At 38.7% G+C, this 21,849-nt stretch overlaps 6 protein-coding genes across 6 annotated transcripts; 3 read left to right on the plus strand and 3 right to left on the minus strand.

Moving 5' to 3' along the window:
• Nucleotides 1–187: 187 nt before the first annotated feature.
• Nucleotides 188–5,218, plus strand: SPO14 (phospholipase D; the record flags this gene model as incomplete). The annotated part of the gene is made up of 1 exon (XM_037290590.1): nucleotides 188–5,218. The coding sequence occupies one exon, from the start codon at nucleotides 188–190 to the stop codon at nucleotides 5,216–5,218; it is 5,031 nt and encodes a 1,676-aa protein (XP_037146485.1).
• A 525-nt stretch (nucleotides 5,219–5,743) lies between these two features.
• HG535_0H00870 (uncharacterized protein) lies at nucleotides 5,744–7,249 on the plus strand (the record flags this gene model as incomplete). The annotated part of the gene is made up of 1 exon (XM_037290591.1): nucleotides 5,744–7,249. One exon carries the CDS (start codon nucleotides 5,744–5,746, stop codon nucleotides 7,247–7,249), a length of 1,506 nt encoding a protein of 501 aa, XP_037146486.1.
• A 221-nt stretch (nucleotides 7,250–7,470) lies between these two features.
• On the minus strand, nucleotides 7,471–8,205 carry GMH1 (Gmh1p; the record flags this gene model as incomplete). The annotated part of the gene is made up of 1 exon (XM_037290592.1): nucleotides 7,471–8,205. The coding sequence occupies one exon, from the start codon at nucleotides 8,203–8,205 to the stop codon at nucleotides 7,471–7,473; it is 735 nt and encodes a 244-aa protein (XP_037146487.1).
• Nucleotides 8,206–9,362: 1,157 nt separating this feature from the next.
• UTP10 (snoRNA-binding rRNA-processing protein UTP10) lies at nucleotides 9,363–14,681 on the minus strand (the record flags this gene model as incomplete). The annotated part of the gene is made up of 1 exon (XM_037290593.1): nucleotides 9,363–14,681. One exon carries the CDS (start codon nucleotides 14,679–14,681, stop codon nucleotides 9,363–9,365), a length of 5,319 nt encoding a protein of 1,772 aa, XP_037146488.1.
• A 399-nt stretch (nucleotides 14,682–15,080) lies between these two features.
• Nucleotides 15,081–17,885, minus strand: PRM10 (pheromone-regulated protein PRM10; the record flags this gene model as incomplete). Its single annotated transcript, XM_037290594.1, has 1 exon — nucleotides 15,081–17,885. One exon carries the CDS (start codon nucleotides 17,883–17,885, stop codon nucleotides 15,081–15,083), a length of 2,805 nt encoding a protein of 934 aa, XP_037146489.1.
• Nucleotides 17,886–18,831: 946 nt separating this feature from the next.
• Nucleotides 18,832–21,042, plus strand: IME2 (protein kinase IME2; the record flags this gene model as incomplete). The annotated part of the gene is made up of 1 exon (XM_037290595.1): nucleotides 18,832–21,042. One exon carries the CDS (start codon nucleotides 18,832–18,834, stop codon nucleotides 21,040–21,042), a length of 2,211 nt encoding a protein of 736 aa, XP_037146490.1.
• Between the last annotated feature and the right edge of the window lie 807 nt (nucleotides 21,043–21,849).

Raw genomic sequence — 21,849 nt, forward strand, 5'->3', positions numbered from 1 at the left:
CTTTATTTGGGCACAGCGGTTTTCCCGTCACGACTCATCAAATTGGCTTTGATCGCGCATTACACGTGTTTTTGAGAGCCCAGTAGGCTGGGGAGGGAAATATCACCAATGGAGGACGTTGCGGTGGTTTCCGATACGCTGGAGAGATGCCTCTGTGCAATCTCAATCTCTTCTCAAATGGCTTTGTATGGCATCAAATCGCCGGATTCATTGTAATCAAGAAATGCGCCCACTTCAGATCTTATATCCGGGTTACCCAGCAAGTTCTTTCAGCTTTGTTCAACAAGGGCGGCAAAAATGTTGCTGGAGCAAGATGTTAAAATGTAAACAAATATTCATCAGGAGAAGAACGTGTGGAGTCTGTCGGTTGTTTAGCCAAGTGGAAGTTCCAATGGGCACAAATACGGGCACCGATGCGGTTATTCCAGGTATTTCAGACGCTGGAGAGCTAGACAACGGGGGAAAGAAAGGGTGGAAATCGGGTGTGGAAGACCCTGATAAAAATGAGCAGCAGGCCAGGGATGAAGAGCAGAGAAGAATTGAGGGTATTGATGGAGCTGGAGACAAGGAAGCAGTGTACAAGAACTTGATTTTCCACGGTGTACCGAATTGCACAGTAAGCGATACGGAGGGGCACCAAGTGGAGCAAGAAGAGGAGGATGCTCAAAATGAGCAACATGAGGCGGAATCCTACCCAGAGCAGGAACTTAAACAGGACGTTCGGCAGTCACGTACCAAGTCTTTCATACAGGACCAGCAGTTCGAAGTATGGCGCAAGGAGTTCAAGGAAGCCTTTCGGAAGGTCGCCACGTTTTCGCGGTTTAAGTCACCGTGGAAGCAGCAGCATCAGCAGCCGCAATCGCAGCCTCAGAATCCTCAGCACTTACTAAATGAGAAGGATTTGTACACTCAAAAATTGGCCTCCGATCTTATCGATTCTCTTTTGGCGGGATGCCCAGCTGCATTGTTCCCAAGTTGCCAATTTCTAAGAGACGAGCATGGCCAAAAGAGGGCACCTATGCTATTGGCAATGCTTGGAGTCCGGGTTGAGCCGTATACGCCTCGCGAATCCAGTTCTGATAAAACTGGCCCCAGATCTAGAGGTAATAATGATACAGATGATGATACGAGTTCCATATTTTCTCAAGCTTTTGAACCATCGAGGAATGAAGAGCACACTAAAAAATTGTTCAAATTACAATTGGAGTACGGAATTGGTGAAAATAGATTGAAATGGCACGTCATAAAGAGTTATAAGGACTTGAACAATTTACACAATAAATTAAAACTTGTCTCGTTCCAGCAAAACACTTTGAACAAAATTTACATCGACCACTACAGATTCAATAAAATGCATATACCGCATTTTCCACGTTTAGGTGATCGCGAAAGAAATTTAATGAACTCTTCTGTTGGAAATGGAAGGCAGGATCATCAAAATTCGAGCCAAGAAGAGAGAAACCCATTATCAGCATCTTCTTTGTCACCGACATCTTCAAGATCTTCTTTGAGTTCTATGAGATCGTCTTTAAATTTTGCAATTGACAAATTCAAAGTTAAGCATCTGCAGGATCTCATTGAAGAGGAGGATGACTACAACCAGCCAATGTATCTGCGACTAGAGAGATACCTAAGACTGTTAAATATAGCACTTTCTGTTAGACCTCAGGCAAATAGATTATTCCAATTCTATGAGTTATCACCAATCGGAAACTTACTAAGTTATGAAGTCGGTCTTCAAGGAAAACAAGGCCAACTAATTATTAGATCAACTGCAAAGAGTCAAGGCTGGAGAGTTTCCCATTTTAGCTTCAATGATCTCAGGGAAATGATTGAAAGACACACAACAAAGTGGTTTCTCGTCAGACATTCTTATATCCTTTATGTGTCAGATCTTTGCTCTACAACACCGTTGGATGTTTTTTTGGTTGATTCTCAGTTTCATATCAAATGGTCGGGCAATAAAAAACAAGACTATAATGTTAATATAAATGATACAGACTTAAATCAAGATAACAAAAGAAAAATCTCGACCAAATTATTGATCACTTTAAGTAATAGCGAGAGGAAATTACAAGTTATTTGTAAATCAGAAGCTTCATTGAAGCAATGGGTTTCGTCAATTTCACACATGGTTAAAAATACTATCTGGTCTAAACCTCATAGATTTGATAGTTTTGCTCCAGTTAGAAAAAATGCTTTTTGTAAATTTCTAGTTGATGGTAGAGATTATTTTTGGGCTTTGAGCGAGGCTTTACTAATGGCGGAAGACGTTATATATATTCATGATTGGTGGTTGTCACCAGAACTGTACATGCGTCGACCAGTAAATGGTAATCAAGAGTTTAGAATTGATAGGATCCTGAAAAGGAAAGCCGAAAAGGGTATTAAAGTTTTTATTGTAGTTTACAGAAATGTTGGTACAACTGTCGGAACCGATAGTTCTTGGACAAAGCACTCAATGTTAAATTTACACCCCAATATTCATCTAATAAGATCCCCAAACCAATGGTTACAGAACACATACTTTTGGGCACATCATGAAAAAATGACGGTTATAGACAATACTATTGCATTTATGGGTGGTATAGATTTATGTTATGGGCGTTATGATACCCCCGAACATAGCTTATGTGATGATCATGCAAATCTAAAGGATCAAATATTTCCTGGAAAAGATTATTCTAACGCTCGTATATGTGACTTTTTTGATCTAGATAAACCCTTTGAATCCATGTATGATAGAAGCAAAATTCCGAGAATGCCATGGCATGACGTTCATACGATGACAATAGGTGAAGCAGCAAGAGATATGGCGAGACATTTCGTTCAAAGATGGAATTATCTTTTGAGACAGAAAAGACCAAGTAGACCAACCCCTTTGCTGACCCCACCGAGTGATTTCACCAGAGATGAAATAGAAAATTCATCATTTTTCAAGATGCTCAAACCTAGATCAACATGTGAAGTTCAAGTTCTTAGAAGTGCGGGCAATTGGTCATTGGGCCTGAAAGAAACGGAAAAATCCATTCAAAATGCATATCTGAAATTGATAGAAACAAGTGAGCACTATATTTATATTGAAAATCAGTTTTTTATAACAGCCTCTCAATGGGATGGTGTTGTTATCGAGAATAAAGTTGGTGATGCAATAGTTGATAGGATTATTAGAGCGAATAGTGAGGGCAAAGTTTGGAAGGCATTCATTTTAATTCCATTGATGCCAGGTTTTGATTCACCGATTGACCAACCTGAAGCTTCGAGTGTTCGTGTCATAATGCAATGTCAATATCAAAGTATTTCTCGAGGAGAAACTTCCATATTTTCGAAATTGAAAAAGTTGAACATAGATCCAATGCAATATATTCAATTTTACTCCCTGAGAAAGTGGTCTACAATCGGTCCTAATAAGAAATTGGTAACAGAGCAGCTGTACGTTCATGGTAAAGTTTTAATCGTGGATGATAGAAGTTGTATTATAGGGAGTGCTAATATCAATGAAAGGTCTCAGCTGGGCTGTAGGGATAGTGAGGTTGCAATGCTCATTAGGGATACAGACCTTGTAAAATCAAAAATGGACGATGGGGTCTACTATGCTGGAAGATTCGCATTGGAGTTACGAAAAAGATTAATGCGGGAGCATTTAGGCTGTAATGTAGATTTGGTCGAAGTAGTGGAGAGAAAGTTCGGCCGTTTGGAAACGATTGCTAGGAATAACTATAAAGAACTACATTTGCTTGCTGAAGACTCGACAAAAAATGATAAGCTTGATTCTGCCATGCTGGAGTTGGCTTACCGTGAAATATTTGACGTTGATTACAGTGATCCGTGGAAATCTAAATATTCTTCTTTACCTAATGTCAATTCATATGGAATATCTCATCCATTCTCTAAACCTTCCAATGAAGAATGTTTCAAGAACGATTTTGATGATTTGCAGAGGATCGAAAGTGATAATAAGAAAACAGCTCTGCCAGATAGGCGAACGAAAACGAAAGCAAATCAGAATTTGTCATGTGATGGTTTATTAAATTATCATACCTTCAATTATAGAGCTGGCGAGGAAAACATAGGAATTAGGGATAACAAACCAATAAGTACGGATCCGAGATTAACAAACAATAAAAAGCATCAAGAAGATGTAGATGGTTTCGGTCTTGACGGTTGGAAGCATGTAACAAAACACTTCAAGAAAAATGTGACAGAGCAGCTTAGAGCGTGGGCCACTGCTGCTTTAGGTAAAAATAAAAATTCGAAGGGCTCCCTTGATTTCTTACCTGAGAAGAATGACATCGAACAATATTTGCAAGAAGAATCTATTACTAGTGAGCAGAAATGGGACATGTTGAAAAGGATATGCTACTTGCAGCATTTGTCTTATAAAAATAGAAGAAATGCAGCTAGAGAGAAGGACGCATCCTCTGAAGTTTCAGGGAATGCGGGAAGTGACGGGCACAACGGTATCCATAAATTGCACCAAGATATTCTTAAAGAACAAGAACTAGATGATCGTGATATCGACGAATTGTTGGAACAGCTGGCACCAAATTTCACGGAACAAGACGATTCCCAAAAGGAGTTGATGAATTTAAAATTCATTGATCCTTATTCATTTGACGATCCCTTATCGGTATACTTTTACGACGATCTCTGGTTTTCGGTTGCACTCCGCAACACGTTGTTGTTTAGACTGGTGTTTCATTGTCAACCAGATAACGCAGTGCAATCCTGGAGAGACTATAAAGAGTACAATAGGTTGGCCGAAGAATTTTCTGAAAGCCAAGATCAACTAATTGAGATTGAAATGGGCTCGCGCAGCACCCAATCAACCACTGAGACACAAAATTCGAGAGAAGATGCGGGTGACGGAGAATTACCATTGAAAAAAGATACTAAAGCACATATTCACAAAGGCATCAGAATTGCAGATATACCTCAAAATGAACTCCATGAAACAGGTCTTGACCAAGAACCTACCAAAAGGGATATGGACAAAGAGAGACGCTCTAAAGCCACCGCTTTAAAAATGAGGCTCTCAGGAAGTTTACTTTACGGCACAAACCAACGTATTTTCGACAAGTTTACTGCCAGACGGATCCTTGAAAGACTTCATGGACACCTAGTCATATTTCCAACCGAGTGGCTTTCCAGGGAGGTGGAGTCAAAAAATTGGTTTTACAATGTTGATAGGCTCGCTCCAATCGAAATTTTCGATTGATACTGAAAGCCGTGTGCTCGTCGTACATTCTGATTGTTGAAATAATACGTCAGATTAGCGAATAGAAAACCCACATGAATAATTGATAAGAGAGGTGTTTCTAATTTTTCCGGTGATTATGGCTAAAAAATGTCTAAACGATTTATGTACGACAATAAAGGCTGCAAGAGCCAAAAAGAGAAACAAACTTTCGTCTCTTTGTACGTATGACATGCACATTTGGGAATATTGAGATATGGTCGATTCAAATCTTATCTGGGAAATTTGAGTAGGGAACACTTAGCATAAAAGGGTATAATTGATCTTATCAAATGATTGACAAAGATACGGACGGACTGACGACCTTGCAGATAAATTCCACGGGCGTACCCCTGTGCACCTCCGATAATACAGGTTGCTTAAATATAGGTTAATATGGTTGTCAATAATGTTAAATTCCTAACGAAACATTGAAGGTTCCTTTATTGACTGAGGGAAAGGAATAAAACTTGATTGTGCTACCTGAAGCAACGGATCCAAAGTGCAATGAGTTTTGTGGGGACGGGCAACACATTTCGAAAATCTAGTCTGACGGAGAGCTTAAAAGATGGATCACAGTTACTTTGCAACCGCACATCGAGCGGTTTGACTGTTGGCGATAGCAATCTCTATTCCGTAACGGAGGTGGAGAATGAGTCCCCTGCTTTTCCAAGCAAGCAGCCAGACAATTCAGCCAAGTTGGCTGCTCTAAAGAGACGCAGTTACGCTGTCAATGCATTATATAAGAATGTCATGAATAAACGAAATTCGACAGGAATATGTACTATAGAACATAATCATCTTTCAAGTGATCTGAGACGTCATGGAAAGACTGATAACGGAAGAGTACGTTCCATTGCTAGTACTACGTCCACTATAAGCCTCACAGCTAATAGCGATGGTCAGCATAATCCGAAGATGAGAAATCCCATTGATCATTATGAACAAAATATGAATTTTGCGCTGAGACCAAAAAGTTCAAGTACTGCTGATCTTGTTGCCACTCAGCAACTTGAACTGCCAGTAAGATCGCAATCGGGTTTAAATTTACGAACAATACCTGCTACAAGAAGCAGAGTGGGGAGCAAATTGTGGCAAAGTCGTAATTTTAGCGATAACGAAAGAAATGAGATTAATGATGATAATGAAGAGCACTCATCTCACAACAAGGATATTATATCAGGCGAAATTGCTAACGCTCTCAGTGATGATATTATGCATGCGGAAGTCTCCTTTGACAACAAATGGGTGGATAGTGCTACATTAGACAATTTTGCAGATCACGTAAGTCAAACGAGCTCGAACCAATCGCCTCGCACAAAGGAACCAACGCATCGTCGCAATTCGAGTAACATTTCACGTCGTGATTCCATCATTTTAGAAGATTTTGAAAGAGATTTGAATCAAACTAACAGCAAAGCTACTGGTGGCTCCGAAGAGAAAATACTTAAGAACTCGTCTAGATTGCAGCTTAAGCTGAATACAATGAAAATGAAATATGACAATTTTAACGACGAGTGGAGTTCTTCAACCGTGACAGTTTCGAATCAATCCCCAAATGAAACAGATGACTCTAAAATGACGAAAGTTCAGATGAAATACTGGAGTACAAATATTGATGTTAAAACTAAAATTTTGTCAGAAAAAATCTCAAGGGAGCTGCAGTCGGTGAGAAGGACTGCGATAGACGACAGCATTGCAAGTGGAAAACTACTCTCAACCAGACTGAAGTTAATTGTCAAGGAGAAATATCACAGGGACCAGAAAGTAGATCTGATAACGAACGTCATTCCCCCATCGCCACCGGTACTGAGAACCGTAAACAGTCTTCACAGTGATGTCTTGTTCTCAAAGCTTTTTGAAAGTACGAAGAAAGGTGCGAAAGAAGATGATCCATTCCACGAGAAAATCTCGCAGACCCTATCCGATGATGACTTAAAAGAATCGCTTTTCAGTGGCCGGGCATATACTAGGAAAATGTGGTTGGAAATTGAGAATATAGAGTTCACTTAATCAGCATAACACACATATATAATCCCAATTTTGATAAAAATCTGATAAATCTTATTTATAAACTATGTATAATTACTCATTCTTTCCTCTTAATATGAGAAAATGTATTATACTTTGTTTTTCCCTTCGTCCTCCCAAACTGCCTTTGCTTGTGCAAAACCTTTCAATTTATAACTAAACTATAAATAAAAACAAAATACAGAATCAAAATTGATATTACATCAGTAATTATAGAAACTTAGCTTGCTAGACAAATCTATCCCTACCAAGCTAATAAAATATAAAACTGCAAATGCTAAAGCGGGAAATAAAATAAAGTTGATGCTTTTTAAAAAGGCCAATTGGCTATAACCGTAAAACGTTAAAATAAAATAATGGGCAAATGCAAAGCAATACAATGAATTACCCACGAATAATCCAATCCATTTATGTAAATGAATAATGGGTAAAAGAAGGAACTGTAAGAAGTAAAGCATTACCCATATTATGAGAAAAGCATTACAGTGCACATCAAAACAGTATGCCCACTCCACCTGAGAATCCAATGCAGATCGAAATTTGAAAGTTGGCCTATTCAGTAGTAACCAAAAGAAGGTAGCCACTGCGAATCCAAAGAAAAAGAAATCCACGAATATCATATTAATCATCATCTTTAGAAAACCAAATATTGAATGCCCGTAGACTATTGACCATACGATCGAGCTTACGGTGAGCAGTCCTATTTGCAAAATGAAAAATGATGGGTCATCTCTAGCCCATTGGTTTTTTGTTTGACGTTGATAATAGAACGACCTAAATGCTTTTCTCGGCTTGAATATTAAATGAAGCATTTCCCAGATGGCCGTCTCGAAATCAAGATTCTTTGGTGTCTTGAACAGTCTACGTAACACTATTGGTATTGGAGATCTCCCATGACTGGTATTTAAATCCTTACTACTTGTTGGCAAAGAAGACATAATCTTCTTACTGGCTTGCCAACGGGAGTTAATTCACCTTTTCTTATGCTTTTTTGTCGATTGCCATGTGTATCTTATGCTGTAGAGACAATTCGTCATTTTTTGAAATTTCAACTTACTTTCTCGCCATCTATCTCGCCATCTTCACCATTCGAACCTCGAGCGGGACCTTTATCGACAGCATCTAAAGAATCAAAAAGTCCGCACTCAAATGGTTTCATTTAAGCGTGTGTATCCCGATAGCAATATTGAACTCTCTGCATTGATAGCCTACAATTCTTTGAATGCGAAAGGGCATGAGCCATTAAGGTTTCCTTCTAGTTTCATACATGCATAATGAATAAAGTGCACCAGGGTAGCTGCTGTCGAACCCTCCTAATAGTTATTCGAAAAGGACATTTTCGTTTGACTGATGTGTATTCCCACACTTTCTTCAAATATCCCTTTGTAATATGCTTAGTTAAACTCCAATCTATTGCTACGAACTATCGAATTTGGCTTTCTGATGTGTAGTCACGACACATCCGATATTAGCAGCCGATCATCTTCAGAGTTCCGTAGATCTGATGCATTGCATCAGTACGGGGTTAAGTATTGTGAAAATATTTTGGATACATTTGTATTCCTGCCAATCTCTGAATAGTCGTTTGGTGCAGACAAGCTTAGACCATCTAGGATACAACCAGAAAAAGCTACCTCTTTATCTCAAGTCTTAGCAAGAGGCACTTGCTTTTACTTTGAGTGAATAGCTCGATCTAGTTGCGCTATGTGATTCTGTTCTAGGACACTGGAACTTTATGTTGAGGAACCGCATACTTAGGCCAATCTTGAGCGGCTAAATCGTTTCAAGTGTCCTCTATATGGCTTCGTAGCTTCTCATTATTTGCAGCAGGTATGTTGCATTTCCAAGTAAATCATAATCTATAGCAGTCAATAAAACCTTACTAACGGAGCGTTAGACCTCACTACTTTCTTGGAGAGCCTTCTATGACAAAAAGAAATAGGTATGTGTGATAGGCTTCCTTGAATAAAACATGCCGAATGTTATCAGATAACAATTCTTATCGTTTCATGCATAGTAACTCGCACGGGTTTTCTCTTATGAATATGACTTTTCTATGAATTAAACTACACAAAAAAAACTACTTTTATTTTCATCAATCGAGATATCTATCAAACGGTTCACCCAGAACATTTTCAACCACCCTCACAAGCCCTAATCTCACCTCATGTTCCACCTCTTCATCATCATCCTCAAGTAGCTCGGCAATAATTGGCACTAATTGTGGTAATAAAGACAACCAACTTTCACCTACCTTAGAATAAATGAGTTTAAAAGTCTTGATGGTCCACAATTTTTCGCTCGATCTACAGGTTGCAATCATGTGGGCCATTAATAGTTTATGCATGAACCTATTGTGTTCGTCTACGCGACTGTTGTTAGAGGCTAATGATGCTATGGATTTGACCAAATATTTACCGACGACGTCTTCTATGTTGGACAATTGATTTACAAGTGATTCGCATATTAGTTCAAAACGTGCAGTAGACCTCCAATATTCATCTCTATCGTACTTAAAGGATGAAGTCAGAGAATTGAGTGTCAAACGACGTAAATTGACGTCAACTATATCCCGGGATATAAACCTTTGCAATAATTTGTTGACTGGTTCAATGAGATAAGTAAAATAGGATGTTATGATTCCTTTCAAGTTTTCTTGCAGCTTATTGAAAAACTTGAAAAAGCTGGTCAATCTCTCAACTTCAGTGATAGCTCTATTGGTAACACCCTCAGCGTCAAATGTCCATCTCAATAATATAACAAATAAGGGTCTGAACACTTTGTCATTCAATTTTAAAACGTATGCGTTGGAAATCTGGTAAACTGACGCTTCAATTCTATTCAGGGCATTATTATCAAAACTGCTAATCGATCGATATTCAAATAGATGCAATAGAAGCTTGAAGAAAATAGGTGATTGCGAAGTGGCAGACTTCTTGTCGATAGACTCAACGGTTGATTCTAGAGCACTCAGAAATAGAGAAACAGCGATTGAACTTTCCCTTACTTCATCAGAGGAAGTCCACAATTTATATAATACCTTCAAAACTTCTTTTAATTCAATATTGTCTATTATTAGAGAAATGACAGACAACCTAGAAGCAGGTTCAATTTCATTGGCCAGAAAAGTAATCTTGAGAACGCTGGCCAAGTCCGACATTAAAAAGCTAGGAATCCGTTTAATCATAGCAGCAAATAACAGCAAAATAGATAACTGTAGTTGCTCTTTCAATTCAATATCATCTAGTTGGGACAGTGCGAAAATTTTGATCGATGGTGGAACGATTTTTGGGTAGAACGCAATGCATTTTGGGCCCAATGCTTCAATACTGCTTGTCACTACCGTCAAAGAGGAGACCAGCAATTCCGGTTCCGGAGAATCGAGTTCCTTTGTAGCAAAATCTAAAGCCTTGACTAATAATGCGTTCTCTAAATAAGAGCCAAATTTAGCTACCAAAGAACCAACAGTATTAAATAAAACTTGAACGATATTTGAATGAGCCTTCTCGGTCGATATTCTTTCCAAAAGAACCTCAACGACTTTGCTGGCTGTGGAAGCCGCTTCAAGTCCCTCACCGTCAAACTTAGTACCGATTACCAACGTTAAGTGATATCTTATATCCGCGTTCACACTGTCAGTCAATAATGGAAGGACAGAATCAACGAAATCTTCAACTGGTAGAACATTTAAAATATGACTTAATAGATGGAATAAGACATTTTTTACATCGTCAATCTCGTCAATCTCGTGGAAATTGTCACTTTCCGAAGATGATTCCATTTCATCAGAGTTCGAAAGCGAAAAAGACTCGTTGGAACTGTTGATGAAACTCAAAATAGATTGCAAGAGCTGTCCATAACTTGATCGGACATTATTAATAAAAATGGGTTCATTTGTGGTATCCAGTAACGAAGAGTATAGTTTAACCTTGAAGCTTCCATTAATATCGTAATATCCAACCTCAGTTTCTTCCAGGCATCTGTCGATAAAATTGAAACCATTACGAATTAATGTCAGTAATTCTGTTCTCGATAAATTTAGTATACCGTTGGTGAACAATGCTCGAGGTTTTGCACCACTTTTTTGCTCTGGATCTTTTTTGATGTCAATGAGGGTTTTGAAGAAGGACAAAAATTTATTCCAACCATTCAACTGCTCTAAGATGTCAAAATTAGTGAGAAAAGATTTAGTAAACTCAACGAAACTTCTCCCCTCGCTTATCTTGAAACTGGTGATACTAGTGGAATATTGCTGCAGGATTAAAAACAAGAAGGGAGCTATAGCCGTAGAGGCGTTGAAGGCCTTAACTAGAGTAGCATACAGTTTGACTCTTCTGTGTTTTGGAACGTGTTGCAAAGCAGTTGTGAAGCTCATCAACAAAAATTCCGTTTCATTCGAGATATCTTCACCACTACCTGCCAGTAATGCTGGGACGATTGTCTTGATTGTATTTTCCACTACGTGTGTTGTGAATTCGTCATCCTGACGTATACTATGGGCACCCATAAAAGTAAAGATCGGCATGACAGAGTGCAGGACAGTTTCTAAATCAAGGCTTGCCAACGCTCCAACGACCAACAACAGTTTGTTTTGGACTTGCGGTGACGAGGAGCTTCTTATAGCGGAGACAACTACATCGGCTCTGACGTTCTTAAGCTTTGTTCCCTTATTTTCTTCCAGAGAATTGATAGTATTTAGCATACAGGAACTCAAAGTTTCCTGAGCATAAGCTACTGGTAATCCACCATCCCTCTCTAATGTCTCAAGGTCTGAGAGCAGCGAGAGTAAAGTTGATAACAGTGTAGTACTACCGGCAACCTTTGATTTATCTAGCATTTCCAAGATAATGGCCAGCTTTCTTAAATGTATTTCCGCGAGCTGAGAAACTTCGTCTTTCTGTAAAACCGCTTTATTCGTTGAAGACCGTCTTCTTCTTCTTTTCGAGAGTTCGGCAACCTCACTGTCAGTATGAATTCTGTTCTTATTAAGGATGGAAACGAAAGTCTCAGTGCTCAACGCCAACGATTGGAGAGTGCCAACTACATCGTAGCATTGATTTCCTTCCGCTGCAGCTTCTAAAGTGCTTTGCAGAATTTGAAGTTGTTGGTTGCTCTTTAAGGAAGCAAAAATTGTCACAAGCCTCTCAGCAACTATATTGGCCAAAGATTCAAAATTTGAATTAAGAGCATTGATAATGAAATCTATGATGAATTCAGGAGCTCCTTTGGGGGAAATCAGTTCTGCCAGAGTTTTTTCGAATTTTACAAAGTCGGTCTTGTTGTCCTTGCAACGCTCTTTCCATTCAGTTCTTGAATTCAAATAGGTTGAAAAGAAGTCCTCGAATATGGTACAGTGCAAACCAGAATAAGTGGGGTGTTCTTTGAGTGTGCGCCACATAATCATTTTTGGCAAAGGCAAAGGCATTGCTAAGGCCTGTTGCGCCCAGAAGAGTAAGTAAACCTTTTCATTCTTTTTTGGAATAACGATGTTTGCTATTTCGCAGTTATCAACAATATACTCATTCAAAAAGCCGGTTAGCCAGTTTTCAACATCCTTCGGATTTAACATTGGAATTTCTTTACCTTCCCCGTATAGTCTCTTCACCATAAAATAGTGCTTCGTGAACGGCCTCTTGGAAATTTGAAGAAGAAGCTTTTTTACACCGCTTCTAACATTTCTGGAAACATCACTGAGTGCACAAACGAGACATGGTACTAAAGTGAAGACATTCGATTCTCTATCGATTTGATTGATAAACTTAAATAGTTGGGTTATTGACAGCAGTCGCAAAGCCACGGGTGCTGCGGGGGAGACCGTTATTCTCAATAGGAAAGTAATCTTAGCTTCAAGCGTAGTCAAAAATGATGATAAAAATAAGCCAGTTGGAAAATTCTTGCTAACTGATTCAACGAATAGTGGTAACAGCCTGACAAATGACTTATCGGACTCAGATAACAGAGACCTATCGCTCGTATATATGGCCGTGGAGTTTTTCTCGAAAAAATCTTTGAAAGACAAAGATTGGGTATTCCTATTAGCAACCTTTTCAATAGATAGAGCCTTCATAACATCATTTTCCGATGCTTCCTCATTTTTGGTGAAAAGAGAGGTTGTTAATTTGATTTCGAAAAGTTCACGACTAATGTTTAGGGCCTTGATACACTTCAGTACCAAATCCTCATTTCTTGACACAAAATACTCAAATAGAGCAATCAATTGAGATTTGTCTTCCAAAATCTCTGATAAGTGAATCAAATCGGTAATAATAAGTCTCACTTCAAACTTTTCCAATTTCGAATTTTCCAGCAGATTCACAACTGATGTTAGCTTTGTCTGATCATATCTTGCAACTGAACGAATATAAGATGTTGTAAATTTATCACAAGCCGGACAATCAGTTTTAATAAGAAACTTTGCAAATTCATCTATGTTGAATCTAGAATCAAACAGTTTGTAGATTCTAGCAGGCCATTGGTCCACATTTCCTTGCCCTTTCAGTGTTTGTGTGAGCTTACATATTGTTACTAGAGCAGACTTTTTAGCTTTTTCGGATTCCAAGTTTGATAATATTGTCTCAATAGCAGCCATGATTATTTCCTTCTTCAATGGGAGTGCTGTTGCAAACACGGCCAATATACAGTGCGCAGAAATTTGACAGTCGACTGAGCTAGAAGCTAGTAATTTCGCAGACATTTCCAAGATGATAGGAACCAATTCATTCAACTTCGTTTCATTTTTGCAATTGGAAGCTATTAAGTTGATAATGCAACATGAAGTAAATAATAGCTGATTTGTGTAAGTGGCTTTCTGCTTAATGCACTTGCTGAAATAACTGCAATATAACTTCAAAAAGTCCATATCATTGAACAATTTAACAATAGTCATATTTGAAGGGTTTGCCTCACTTCTTACAAAACCTGATAGCGAGTTGAAAAGCGGCGGTAATTTTATTAGATTCAGAATTCTTTTAAAAATTGGTGTCTGATAGTAATTGATAGTTGAAAGTAAAAATGTTTCCGCATTAGAGATATGAATTTGGAAACGACGCACTAACCATTCCGTAGCATGTAATGTGGGGGCTAGATGCCATCTAGACGAAATAAGCATGAGGTACGCGTTAATTATGCCATCCAAATTGGAAGCCTCTTCCTTTGATTGCAAATTTCTATCTATCGACATTGATGTCTCGGAAAATAATGTCTTTGAAAATATTTCAAATTTTGGGTCCACTTCAACCAATTCCCTGAAGGAATCCAGTGCATTTACAAAAATGAAATCATAATCTTGAGTACTGGCGGTTTTGGGATTATATATTAATGACGCCGAATGTAGCTTTTGTCTCTTCTTTCTATCAAGAGCTACAGTAGCATTATTTGTTGATATCTGAGCTAGTTGATCTTGGAGTGAAGACATGACGTTTCAGAAGATTCCCCCTATATCTAATCGGTTCAACGATCCAAATTAAGTACTTCTCAAATGATATGGTCTTCGAGTATCTTCAACTTAAATACTAAGACTTTCTGGTTTTCAAGCTCATCGCATAGTGAAAAAAAATTTTCTATAAAAATCAAGATTGAAAAAAAGAGAAGAGAACATCAGGCACGTGAACAGAAACTATTTGAACACCAGCGCTATCAGTAAAAATGTGCCAGTTTCAGGTATTTCATAGCCGCAATTTACTATTATTCGTTCTATTGAAGTCGAATATGTTATTTCAATCCAACTTTACAAAGGATCATGCCAAAGAATTTTATGAACTTGAATATATATAGGGAGATTTGACACTTTATGTTTCATCATTTTGATCATCTCTCACAAACTAAATAGCCCTGTTTTCTTCTTACCGAATGGGTATATGAACAAGGACGATGCAAAAAGGCCAACAGTGATACCGATTGAGACTTGAACCATAGTGACACCGAATGCCATCGATGAAGACAAATCTGCCGTGCCACCCGTAGAGTTGCCGTGATTTGTCAGTTCGTTAGCACTCTGTATACCTGCCAATAAGGAGCTTTGCGAAGCGACACCAGATGGAACCTGTACAAATATTGCCGGCAGCATTGCTGAAACAGCTAAACCTTGCCATATTCGTGAATATAGATTTCCCATCAATCCAATAACAAAAGCTGCTAAAGCTGCTGTAAATTCGGTTGAATTCTGAAAATGTTTGCCCGCATAATATGTTACAACATATCCAGTGCATGATATGACAACCATAACAGGCAATTGTCGCCAACTTGCCTGATTGATCAAGGAGATTCCTACTGTAAATGCTGGAACGAAAAGAATTCTGTATAGTGGGCTTATTAGTCCAGTGTTACAGCTAGCATCATTAGAAGCTTCTGCACACATCCATCCAAACAACGCAGCTCCAAGTGTGATACCGAAACCTAAAAACAATGAGTAGATGATCGCGTAAAACATTCTAACTGAGCCAGCAACCAAATTCCTACTTTGTAATTCCAATGACCCACATAAAATGATGTACCCCGGTAAGATAAGTGCCAATGAACCCTGGGTAACTGCGCCAAAACAAATCTTAGAATGATGAATTGTACCGAACGCTCTACCACAGAAACTAACAACAATTGAAGCGCTAACCTCAAAAACATTTGAATACATGTTAGAACGTTGTGAAACAATATATTGTAAACACCCAACACAAGAACCCATGAAAAACGAGATTGCTAAATTGATCCAATCACCACCAAACGCGAATGGTGTAACCATAGCTGAACAGAATCCGTAGAGGAAGACACAAATCCAGGGGGAATACAAGTTTTTGTCTTGCAAAATTTTATCTATCAGCAAGTTACCTTCAGCGGCACTCATTGTATCATGAATAACCTTTTTATAGACTGAATGAACTTGATGTAATTTCCAAAGATTTAAACCTTGTGCAACTCTTACCAATTGCACTTCTGAAGTTCTTGTAGTTGCATCGCCAAAGGAAACAATCATACACCCTGGTATGTATAAGAATTGACCATCAATTTCTAACACACGAGATGTCATAACCATATATTCCTCCAATCTGTGAGTTGGTGCACCATACAGCATTAAAGCCTTACACATACGGAGGACGAATCTGTGTCTCTGGAGTAAATCTGCGATGTGAACGGTAATCTTTGCTTCTGCAGCCATTCTTTTTTTGAATTTCGGTATTCTAGCTTTTTTGCCCTTTGGCCTTGTATTTTTGAAGGTTGGCAAAGACGCATCAGTTTTGCCGCTACCATCTAATTCGTCCAATTTACTCGCTGATTTATTACGACTATGCAAACTTTTGGGAATATTCTTTGGAATATTTTTAAGCTTTTTCAAATTAGCAGCACCCTGTGGTAACTTTAATCTTGAAGACCGTGGTGTAGTTGCCTCGGAATAAAAACCGTCACCAGAGTCCGAAAATCCCTTTGATGAATCGTCCAGAGAAAGCTGAGATTGAGTCAAATTGGGATCCTCGTTTTGGTAAAGCTTCAATAATGAACCAAGAACACCACCTCTTACTCTTGCCGGAGGTGCCACATAAGCCGTATTCTCTATGAATGGGTCATAATCGTCAGTCTCCTCGCCATCACTCCCCATATTGAATGTGTAACTTTCCATGGGGGGTGCAACGAATGAGGAATCCTCCCGCATCGTATCACCTTCAGACGATCTATCCGTATGCATGTCTGGCTCCAAGTGGTTTGAATCCGCGTTTCTTTCATTCCTCTGCTTGGGATTTAATACGGAGTGCTGTTGAACAATCTGCTGTGCTTCATCATTGAACTCTGTCATCGGGATATCACCCTGGCCACCTACGCGCTCTAGATCATCGTTATTGGAAGCGCCGTTTGTATCGGTGGGGAAACCCGGAGCAAGTCCGGCACTTTGTGACATATTGTTAACAAGCTTGGACAAAAATCCATTGTCATCTTCATCATCGTCTCCTTTCAAACTCCGCATTTCGTGGTGCCCACTTTCTCTGTGTGCTTGACTAGCACTTCTATGGAAAAATTTCTTGAAATGGTCGAACTTGCCTGACTCGGTCGTCTCCAGAGACTCATTGTCATCAACCTCGTCGTAGCATCCATCATCTTCATCTCGATCTCCATTTCTATCGCGTTCTCCGCGGCTCTGGCTACTGGCTTTTGACTTCTCGTCATCATATTCCACCGCACTGTTCTGAAATCTCACATTTTTGCCCGCACGAGAGTCTAAAGAGTGGCTACTCGAGCTCGATCCATTGCGTGCTAGTCTCGCCATCTTCTCGCGGTACTTGTGATCCATCTCTTCATCTCCGCTGCTGGCAAGCTCCTCCTCATCGTACATCCCGCTTGTATCCCTTATAGTCCTCATTGCATCTTCTTCAATCAATTTATCGTGCTGACCGCTCCTTCCTTGCCGTCTTGCAAACGAAGGAATGCCGGGATCGATGGCATTAGTGGGAGCCAACCCGTCTGCTCCCTCATCTAGATCGGAGTCTGAATTTTCGTAGCGGCTTGCGCCGGAATCTCCACTGCGATCACCACCGTGTGTCCTGTCAGAAGCTTCAAAGCTTCCTGAATGCACTTTGGGTGTCCGCCCTAGGAAAAAGGGACCTTTTTTGCCCTTTCTATCACCTCCTGAAACCATCTTTATCAATCACGAACTTCTTCAGTCAAGATTCCTGCTCTCCCAGTTCACTTCAAGTAACGTTTGGCCTGGAAAAATATGTAATCCTTGAAATGCTACAACACAAGATGTATTCACTTATATATACTTCTATAAATATATCCTTTTATAACTCTGATGTTTGCAGCCGAGTTATATGAACTCTATCGATCGATCATTGTCCTGCGATCATGGCCCTGCCATCGTGATCGACCAATCGATCTAGATGGTGTCTGCTGTCTGTTGGCTCATTATGTTATGGATGGGCCTTCTTGACCCTCGAGAGGAGCGCTTGCGTAATACGATAGTATGCGTTTCCGTTTTCTTTTTTGTTCTTTTTTCGCATTTTGACGTTTCTTTGTTCTGTACATTTCGTCATTGAAGGCGGAATTGCGACCAAAAAGCTGGTATCGTACAGTATGATGTTTCATAGATTTGAGAGTAATCTGAAACAGAGTTCTGAAGCGGCCCTGAAGAGGATTTGAAACGCGAAATGAAACAGCCGTGCAGACAGCAGCGATGAATGGCTCTGGCCAGGCAAAAGCTGTGATGCCAATTAAGAGGCACGGTTACCCGCTTGTTGGCGTATAAAATGCATGTTTCGGATTGTGGGTTTGAGCGCCGTTCGGTGTGAGATTCGGTGTTTCATTTTCGGACACTGGGGTCCGGACATCTGCTGTCTGGTGGATATCATCAGCGGCTAAATTTGATTCGTTTCGTTTTTGTGACCGTTTGCAAACTTGAGTCTCATTTATTGGATACATATGCCTGTGGTTTCGAGGTCTGTCCATACTTATAGGTATATTGGATATATATATAGGGCAGGGTATTAGGCGAAGATTGGCAGCTGTAGGTTATCGTTGAGAAGGAAATTTTCCTTTGGGGTATTTCCGGCATTTTTACAGAAAGCCTTTGGTTGGGATCGTTTATGGTATCTACCAAGGGTGACAAGATGATCAGCAGAGTATGCAACAGGAGCTCTCAGGACTCTGCAGCTCCTCCGGATGTGAACAATCCACCCTCTTACATCCCGTTGAGATCGATTGAGGATAGGTATCAGATAGTCGAAGAGCTCGGCAATGGGTCTTTTGGGTGCGTTTCGCTCGCCAAGGCTCAGATAGATCTTGGAAAGATTAACGAACCTCGCGGCAGCGGATTGAAACCGTCTTTTTACAGAAATACGCTGTTGAATCAGGAAAAAATGGAGCACGAGAATTTCTTTAGCAAATCGCAACGCTTGGTTGCTATCAAAACAATGATGACCAAGTTACCGACGTTGCACGACTATACTCGCGTTAGGGAGATCAAATTTATTTTATCGATACCGGCGCATAAGCATCTGATTCAAATTTTTGAGATTTTTATCGATTCTCAGCATTACCAGTTGCACATCGTAATGGAATGCATGGAGCAAAATTTATACCAAATGATGAGACATAGAAGACGCAGAGTGTTTTCAATTCCATCTTTGAAATCCATTCTAGCACAAATACTAGCTGGTCTAAAACATATTCATGAACACGATTTTTTCCATAGAGATTTGAAACCTGAAAATATATTGATAAGTGCAAGTACAAGATATTTTGATAAAAAATGGCTCAATGATGGTAAATATACTGACAATTATATTGTTAAATTGGCAGATTTTGGTTTAGCAAGACATGTTCAAAACAAAAACCCATATACTGCTTATGTCTCTACTCGCTGGTATAGATCACCAGAGATTTTATTACGTAGCGGCTATTATTCGACACCATTAGATATTTGGGCATTTGGTTGCGTTGCAGTTGAAGTCACAATTTTTAAGCCATTATTTCCTGGTTCAAATGAAATGGATCAAATCTGGAAAATTTTAGAGATTCTAGGTACTCCCCATAAAACAGATGAATCAATACTTTCTAATTATATTTCTCACGGCGGCTCATGGGAAAACGCAAAAGAATTTGCTCAAAGATTAAATATGAAATTTCCATATATTGAAGGTTCAGGATTAGATTCGTTGATCTCAAGTTCTCAGTTGAAAAATCTAATTGAAGTTATCAAGCTGTGTTTAAAATGGGACCCAGATGAAAGAGCTGATGTTAGTCAGTTATGTTCGATGGAATTTTTCCATGATACAATTCTTGATGAAAGAGAACCTTCTATTAAAAGATCAAAAAATAATATAGAGCCAACATTAATATTTGCTGGAGTGAAATCCTCAACAAGTTCAAACAAAAATTCTTTGAATCATCACTCAAGGAAGTTAATCTTCCATTCTGAAAATTTATTGAAACACCAACAAGCCCATCAAGTTCACTCATTGAATAACGAAAATGAAACTGGAAGTGTAGCTGAGAATGAAAATGAGAATGAAAACAATAATAATGATGATATCATTATTAATGACGCAAAAAATCAAAGAGAAGATAATGACGAAAAACGTTCATCGTTTGATAAAATAGTTAATATCAATCCAATGAATGATATTAATCGTAATGATAGCAATGATGAACTTCTGAGTAATCATAACCATCGTCGTCATGATGATGATGAAATTGATATATCGAAAGAAATTGCAGAGAATATTGCTTTATGTCAAATACCAATTTTTGAAAATGGTCAATTTTTGCAACAATCAAATATTGATTTTGATTTGAATGATAAAAGTCTCAAGAATTTAGCCAATGAAATTGATACTTTTGATGAACAAAATCCAGTAGATTCATTTTCGCAATACTATAGTACAACTACAAATTCAAATGTCATTGTTAATACAATGACAATACCAATTGAATCAAATTATGTTCACCATCATCATTCCCATCATGGTCCTCGCACTGATCGTGATACTAGCGTACTCAATAATTGCAACAGTAATGATATTAGCACATTACAACCGGTCAAGAAACTTTTGGATAATATGTCAATTGACGATTCTTTCAATACGAATGTCAATAATCAATACTCGAATGTTATACCACGAAGTTTCCTTTCGAAGGAGCAAATGACTGAGGAAACCAACAAACAACTACTAGAATTGGAAAGAGGAAATATTCAATACCAACAAAATGATCACCAGAATCAGAATATGAACGAAAGTTCAAATTATAGTCAAAAACATCAGGAGCAAGTATATTTTGGGAATGTTACATTTTAAGACATTTTAAAAATGTACTACAATACTAATTAGCTAGCTACGATTCTATCATTACCAAATTGGAACCATTACTCTCTTTCTTAAAGCTAACCTGCGTTTATCCCCCTTATTTCTGTTTTAATGGGTGCTTGAAACAACTATCTTGATTGATTAGAACCTGCAAGTCATCTGCAGTTGTGTTTTCACATGATTATTTTACGATGCAAGTTTATTCGATTTTATCAGCTCGTTTCCAGTCAACAGGAACCCAATAGGAAAAAAAAAAAATACCGTTATTCCCGGAGATTTTTTTTATTCACGTATTGTTGGTTTCGTTGCCGTAACGTATAGCCACACGATGCATCGCATTCAAGGAAGACAAGGAAAAGATTGTCATTGTTTGTTTGATATCGCGGGAGAATCAAAAAAACGACCAGTTCATCGTTTAATAATTAATTCGAGTTACAGCATAGCAAAATATTTAATTTTCGCTTGACTCAATTGCTGTTAAAATCACTCCTGTGCTGTGTTCCTTGTTCTTCGTAACTCGTCTTGATTTTTCATTTTCTACGACGACGAACAGAAAGAAGTGGTTTTAATGATCTAATTAAACGAACGTGACAAAATTGGTTGAGTTTGATCGTTTACTGAATTCACATTACAATAGAACAGGTGCCATAAGCTCTTTCATATTACTCTCTGACCAGTGCTATCACAGCTTGGCTGTTTCACTTTTGTTATTTTGTACTTTACGGCCCTCGAGTTTTCTTTAAACGCAGAACAAACGAGCAAGGATATAACTAATTAGTGGTTGTGTTCCAAGAAGGA

This window comes from Zygotorulaspora mrakii, chromosome 8 (genome assembly GCF_013402915.1).
Source record: "Zygotorulaspora mrakii chromosome 8, complete sequence".
Taxonomy (NCBI): Eukaryota; Fungi; Ascomycota; class Saccharomycetes; order Saccharomycetales; family Saccharomycetaceae; genus Zygotorulaspora; species Zygotorulaspora mrakii.